Consider the following 7,833-nt stretch of genomic DNA (forward strand, 5'->3'; position numbering starts at 1 on the left):
ACGGCTGCTGAGACACACGAATGGTGCAGAAGTGTACACGACAGTTTGCAGGATGTGGGAACGCCTGTGAACAGCTGACTCTCTCTCAGCCGCGTGTGAAGTAAACAGTATGGGAGATATAAAATATGAAATAATTATTATTATTACTATACATTTTAGAAATAAGTGTAGTTTACAAACATTATATAGCCTAAAAGTAATGTTTCGAGTGATAAACAGGTTTAAAGGCTCCATAAATTAACTTCCTGTTTTATTACAACACGGTTTCCACAAAATCTGACAATATATTTAAGAGGTATCACACAATTAATTCGACTTTCATTTCATCACAGGCAAACATAATTTCACTTATAAAACACTCAGTTTTAAATTCTTCAATGCTTTATCTGGAATGCCCAGACATATTCAAACATTATATAAGCTCTAATGCAATGCAATAACAAATACAAAAAGAATCTAGGCAGCTATTTTTTCATTGAGAAGGCACAGGTGTTTGGGGACATCCAACTAACTGGTGCAGGCAGGATATACAGTGTTTCATATTCACACTTCCACAGATATCATTTCCAACCCCCTGTTTCACAGACGAGGCTTAAACTAGTCCCAAACTAAAATGCATATTTGAGCTGTTTTAACTGAAAGTAACTTGCACTGACACATCTTAAAATATGTCACTGACATTCTTTTGTTTCAAGATGCACACCAGTAATGTTTTTATTCAAGTGCATGTTTATAAAAGCTACTTAAATGTCCAAATTGAACTAAGGCCCAATCTAAGCCTTGTCTGTGAAACCTGAGCTGGTTTAGCAGAGTCGTGCTCCATATCCAAACGTCTGTTTAATGGCATCAAAGTAGTATCTCTGCCAGCCCTCTTTCATCCTTTCCTCCTCATTGCTGGGAACTCCTCTGGCCTCCAGAATCAGCTCTGTCTCACTGCCTCGATTCACAAAGTTTAAAATAACAGTTGCTGCGTGTCCTGAAAGAGATTTAAAAAAAAAAATCATAACTCAGATTAAAGCAAACAGACCCAACAATAGTGATGAACACTGGCTACAAACAATCCACAATGATCAAAATATTTCTCAGACTTCATTGATATGCCTTAATATATATACAAAACAAATGATATAGAAAAATAACATTTATTATTATTACTAAAATTAAAAGTGATATGTGGATTCATCAAAAATATTTTACAACTATATTAATATATACAAAAATTTTATAAATAAATAAATACCAGCTGGCCAACTTGAAAACCTCCATCTCATGACAATTTTCTGGTCCGGAATCTAAAGGGAAAGGGCATACTTTTTAAAATCATTTTTGAAAACGATGCTTCATTAGAGAAGTTCAATTCTCAACAGATTATTTAAATTAATTTATTTAACATTTTAAAATCATGAAAGGATTATTCTTACCAGTTCAGCAAATTGTCCGTGAACATTTCCTTCCAGTAGTCGGAATTTGCCACCCGAGCACCCCTCCACCAAAGCAGCAAGGTGTGTAAATGCCTGTACCATCTACAGACGGACAAGGAAAAAGTGAGTTCCACATCAAATAATCTATGCATTTGTATAGGCAAACAGGACAATAGGAGAGTGATTCTGACCCCTTGGTTTAGGAAAACCCTGTACAACTCTTCTGGTGAGGTAAGGAATGTGTCTTTCAGACTGAAAGACACTGTTGGAATTTTGACTCCAGTGTTGGAATAGTCACCTGTAGAGGAGGACTCAGTCTGTGGGGGAATCAAAATATATATATATTCAATTTTGATACAGAGCTTAAAAGTTAAGGTGAACATACGCTCACCTAAAGGATTATTAGGAACACCTGTTCAATTTCTCATTAATGCAATTATCTAATCAACCAATCACATGGTAGTTGCTTCAATGCATTTAGGGGTGTGGTCCTGGTCAAAACAATCTCCTGAACTCCAAACTGAATGTCAGAATGGGAAAGAAAGGTGATTTAAGCAATTTTGAGTGTAGCATGGTTGTTGGAGCCAGACGGGCCGGTCTGAGTATTTCACAATCTGCTCAGTTACTGGGATTTTCATGCACAACCATTTCTAGGGTTTACAAAGAATGGTGTGAAAAGGGAAAAACATCCAGTATGCGGCAGTCCTGTGGACGAAAATGCCTTGTTGATGCTAGAGGTCAGAGGAGAATGGGCCGACTGGTTCAAGCCGATAGAAGAGCAACTTTGACTAAAATAACCAATCGTTACAACCGAGGTATGCAGCAAAGCATTTGTGAAGCCACAACACACACAACCTTGAGGCGGATGGGCTACAACAGCAGAAGACCCCACCGGGTACCACTCATCTCCACTACAAATAGGAAAAAGAGGCTACAATTTGCACAAGCTCACCAAAATTGAAGAGTTGAAGACTAGAAGAAAAATGTTGCCTGGTCTGATGAGTCTCGATTTCTGTTTCTGTGGAGGTGGTGTAATGGTGTGGGGGATGTTTTCTTGGCACACTTTAGGCCCCTGAGTGCAAATTGGGCATTGTTTAAATGCCACGGCCTACCTGAGCATTGTTTCTGACCATGTCCATCCCTTTATGACCACCATGTACCCATCCTCTGATGGCTACTTCCAGCAGGATAATGCACCATGTCACAAAGCTCGAATCATTTCAAATTGGTTTCTTGAACATGACAATGAGTTCACTGTACTAAAATGGCCCCCACAGTCACCAGATCTCAACCCAATAGAGCATCTTTGGGATGTGGTGGAACGGGAGCTTCGTGCCCTGGATGTGCATCCCACAAATCTCCATCAACTGCAAGATGCTATCCTATCAATATGGGCCAACATTTCTAAAGAATGCTTTCAGCACCTTGTTGAATCAATGCCACGTAGAAATAAGGCAGTTCTGAAGGCGAAAGGGGGTCAAACACAGTATTAGTATGGTGTTCCTAATAATCCTTTAGGTGAGTGTATATCACTTGATTTAAATAATAAGCACAAAAAATGTAATAACTGAAACAATAACTAAAAGAAAAACATCTATAATGGGGGTATACTTGCTGATTATTACACAGCATAAGTTTTGTGCTGCTTTACATAGTATGTGAGAGACGCCCATTTCAGACATAAAATAAAGTGGATGGATGACTATATATCTAGCATATATTTCTGTTACCAGAAAAGTTTATGAAAACTTACTTGGGTTTTGTCCAGTTTGACCTTGGCTTGTGGCTCCTGATTCTGTTTGTTAAGGGCATTGTCTGTTGGTAAAATCATACCCTGAGAGAACTCTGTAAAAACAAGTCACAAAAATATGACTAACTATAAAAAATAAAACAAAGCAGATATGACTAATAAACGATGTTTTAGGTCCCTTACCTGTTTTGAGATGTTTTACATAGTTGCCCAGTGCCAATCTGATTTTATTGACTCCCTCCCTCCTCATGAGATTAGTCAGCGGTGTGCTTGGCTGGTCTTTACACAGTGTAACACAGATCTGTACAAACAAATATAAGTAAGATTTTCATGCAACATGCTCTCTTGTATAGAAAGAGTCTTTTATTGGGAGAGAGGTTCACTTACATCTAAGTCATCCATGTCATTTTCATCAGAGAGATTTGGTATTTCCACAGTGCCTTTATATTTGATTCCAATTTTATTTGTTCCTAAATTGAAGCAAACAGATCTTAAAGATTTACCAATGCACTCAATTATTATGTTGAGTGTGCAAACATAACTTTCACTCACCTGTCCATGAGGCTTTAACAATCCACTCATAGAAGAATATGAGTTTCCCTTTGCGGTTGTTGATGGAAGCCTCACCGTCTATATTGCTTACATCTGTGATTTCACATGAGCCTTCTTCACCCTCTACACGAATCCCAAGAAGGAGGTTATTTATTACATCTTGAGACCAGCTTGAGACGTCTCTCTCTGTCCTGTAAGAAAATTAAATAATTATAAACGGTTTATTTTAAAGAAGTTGCATATGATTTATGTTTCAAAAGAAAACTTTGCAACTATTAATTGCAGTTTCTTCAAATTTGAGGAGTAAATCAGACTGACAGATTTAAGTATCTTTAAGCTTCTTTACAATGGCATATGTGGCATACATCGGGCACACTCACACACACACATTGTGTTTTCATGTTTTATGGGGACTTTCCATAGACGTAATGATTTTTATATTGTACAAACTATGGTATATTTAACCCTACCCATAAACCTACCTATCACAGAACACTTTCTGCATGTCTACATTTTCAAAAAATATAATTTAGTCTGATTTATATGCTTTTTTTCTCATGGGGACCAAAAATGTCGCCACACGGACAAGGATTTCGGATATTGTAATCTTTGTGAGGACATTTTGTCATCATAACGGGTTTACCTGGACCACACACGCACATGCACCTATTCTATACATACATGTGTTATATGTGTTTATTTGTATATATTGTTTTTATATGGATATTTACCTGTTTCCAGTTTTTTAGTTAATGCTTTATATGCTTGAATATAAAGATGCTTGAATGCTGTGTGTTTGGAAAGTACCTGCAATACTTACAACGATATGTAAGTACTTGACTTCTTTTGTTTATGTTATAGAACAGGATGAAATGAGCGAAAGGTGTGAAAAAGTAAATTCATGAACTTACTTAACTAACCACAAAGGTTAATGAGGCCACACAGGGGTGAAGAGGAGGTGTTAAAACCACAAGCGGCGATAAGTTTGATGAAGACTAAAGTAAAGAGGGAGAAATATGAATAATTGAGTATATCTTGTTATAATTAACTATTTGGATCGGTTAATTGAATTAACTTGATGTAGCTGAATTAATATTACAACCAATTAATCTGTTTGTCCAGCAAACACTCAGAATTGATCATTTATCAACTCTCAAAAAGGATATTTAATGTGGCCGCAGAAAAATAACTCTTTACTAGCATGTAGCTGTGATCACATCGTTAAAGGGAAATTGATTTAAAGGCAGGGAACAGAAGGTGAAAGTGAATGAAACCAGAAACAGAACAGAGGAATGAAGCTATGGAAAGATGAATTTAACCATCTGAACCAAACCATCAGTTTCTTACAAGGGGTCTTCAGCTTATACCAAACCTCGATTTAGTTATTTAAATGTACAATACTTGCAATGCCTTAGACATTGAACGGGCGTCTGGGTGTTGTCTAAGAAGAAAGTCTTAATGGTTCAGCAGTTCAATGATAGTGAAGTTGTAATTCTTATTCCAGGTTGAATGAAAGAATTACAGACTTGCAATTTTAGTCTGACTCTGTTACTCCAGGGTGAAAAGTTAAAACATAGCTGGCTGTAGTTGAGGCCTGCAAGCCCGCAGAACAGCAACCAGAAGCCGCACAGAAGAGGAGAAGAGAAAAAGGGGCAGAGTCACTGGGAAAGTGGCCTTTGATTTCTGTGGAGGTCACCTCCAGGGGGCCAGTGAGCCAATAGGAACTTAAACTTTTGGAGGGAACGTTTACGGTCCTCTTTCTTCTAGCATGTTATTTTGCATATGTAACTGGATTGGGTGCATGGGTATCAACATATAATATGCACAATCATTTAGATCATCTAAATAGAAATTCGTAGATACCAAAAATGGTATAGGTGAGGTTACATTAACTGTGGTTCTATCATAAAGCATGCATAACAATGGTATACAATACAAAAAACACTATTCAAGACAGTAATAACCATACACACAATTTCCTGGAGATATGCATGTTCATTGATAGAAGGTTTGCCTGTTTATTAATGGAGAAAAGTCCTTTTTTATGGGCCTTATGTGTCTTTCCTATGGGGAAGTGGAGTGGCCACCTTCCCCCCATCTGGAATGTCTCTGAGGTCCACTGGCTGATGGACTACTGTCAGCCAGGGGGGAACAAAAACTTATAATGATCAGTGAAGAGCAGACATCTCGGTGCCTGCTTGGGCCTACTTGGGCATTTGCTTGTTACGGTGTTGAGGTGTCTGTTGAATTCTTCATTAAATATAATTAATAATTGTGTGTGTGTGTTTATATATGTGTATAATTATATGTGTGTGATTGGTCTAGATGCTACAGTAAGAAAAAAGACGACTAGCATAGGAGCAGGAAGGACATCTGGCTATTGGACATTAGTCACAGAGATTGATATTAAATTGGAATACCCCAAAAAGAAGTATTAAGACACTGAAGAGTAAAGTACTCCTTAGATGCTGCCTGTATTAAGCGTGAAGGACACTTGACACCTAATCGAGGGACATCTCCAATATTGCGGTTTAAAGTTTGATTATAGAGCTCTTAGCTTAGCTGATTTTTTCTTCTTCTATTTTTCCATTAACTGCTTTGTATTGTAACCAATAAAATAAGTGTTTTTATTATGATGATTTTCTCAGGTGGGACTTATAACTACAAACTGAGCCTCAAAAAAGAACAATCTCAACATCATTCTTGAAGAACCTGCGAACAGGTGAGTACTTTATGGATTACGTGACTTATTCTTACCCTACCTGAATAATCATAGGGTTGAAGGTGTAAGATAAAAAGACACACCAAGTATATATATATTATTACATTTCAAGTGGGACAGTTAAAACGTCTTACTCCAGTTGCTTTTCATCAGAACACCCTGTCTAATTCTGTCTCACATTCTTGTACTTCCAAAAATAGCTCGTGCCAACCCCTCACATTCAACTACAGGACATTCCAGGGACTTCTGCAACCACTGGAAAAACTAACCTAAGGGCTCTGTGAAATCTATTAGAAATTAGATGTAGACATGAAATATCAATGATGTGACATGTAATAGGCTACTCGATTTTAAACATTTCTAAATCATCTATTTTTATATACATTTTCTGTCCGCATAATGAGAGACGGTGTTGAATCTGTAATCAACAACAGAACCTACATACTTTCCGCTATCCATTACGCATATTAACTTAAAATCTAGATTAATAAATAGCCTATGAACCCTCCATTCAATGGAATTTAATTTATTAAGAGGCACTTCATAAAAGTCCTACAGCATTAGGCATGCCTTTAACCATACTGTATTGAAAAGAGCTACAAAACTTACACCGTGTAGCTGCCAACTGGAGGACATGCACATGCTACCTACCAGTGCCAGTTATTGACATTTGTCGCATCTGCTCTTTCTTCCACAATCCAGCGCGGGTCCCCCTCTCCCCATTTGGCCATGACGAAATTTAGATAATGCAATAGAACTGAGATGTTACGATAAATTGCGGATGCGGTTACTTTGTAGCTCAGATTGACATATGTAAATTCGTGCATAAACGTATGCAGCAGGAGCTCAGCTGATTTGCTGCGTCGATAAAAAAGTGTAAATATTCATAAGATTATTCAGGAACAGTGAACAACGGAACAAGTAGGTGCACAAAACAAAACTGGGAAATCTAAGGAGGCACGGAGCAAAGATACAAATTTATGTAAGGAGTAGTCGAGAGGTAAATTGTCAGCTTAACTAGTCGTCAGCTGTCCCCCAAGACCTTTATTTAGACCCTTAGAAAGTACCAGAACCGGAACTGGGTGAAGAAGCTTCCTCTAGAAGCGAGACACCTTGTTGGCAATTGATCCTCATTACCTCAGCACAACCCTCTAAATCTCACCCTTCCTAAAAAATGAAAATTCCTGAAATTCAGACCTACCCCCTTTAAAAAAAAAAAAAATCACTGAATGATCATTTGTAGTGTAGCTAATACAATAATTTAATAATGCTGATAATATTATACAAATAAAAAAATTAACCACTTAAGGTAGCTACTTTAATGCAAAATGTTTGTTTAAACACTTAAGAAAGTGCACTTTTTAATAATGTCAAATTAAAAGTTTTAC

At 37.3% G+C, this 7,833-nt stretch overlaps 1 protein-coding gene across 1 annotated transcript; it reads right to left on the bottom strand.

The window, feature by feature from the left end:
• Positions 1-121: 121 nt before the first annotated feature.
• ahsa1a (AHA1, activator of heat shock protein ATPase homolog 1a) lies at positions 122-7,503 on the bottom strand. The gene is made up of 9 exons (XM_079830811.1): positions 7,097-7,503; positions 3,724-3,914; positions 3,559-3,641; positions 3,355-3,472; positions 3,175-3,266; positions 1,613-1,738; positions 1,422-1,523; positions 1,241-1,292; positions 122-976 (listed from the first exon to the last, which is right to left on the bottom strand). Exons 1-9 carry the CDS (start codon positions 7,270-7,272, stop codon positions 804-806), a joined length of 1,113 nt encoding a protein of 370 aa, XP_079686937.1. The 5' UTR covers positions 7,273-7,503; the 3' UTR covers positions 122-803.
• Positions 7,504-7,833: the final 330 nt, after the last annotated feature.

The sequence above is a fragment of the Gobio gobio genome (assembly GCF_949357685.1).
Source record: "Gobio gobio genome assembly, chromosome: 12".
Lineage (NCBI taxonomy): Eukaryota > Metazoa > Chordata > Actinopteri > Cypriniformes > Gobionidae > Gobio > Gobio gobio.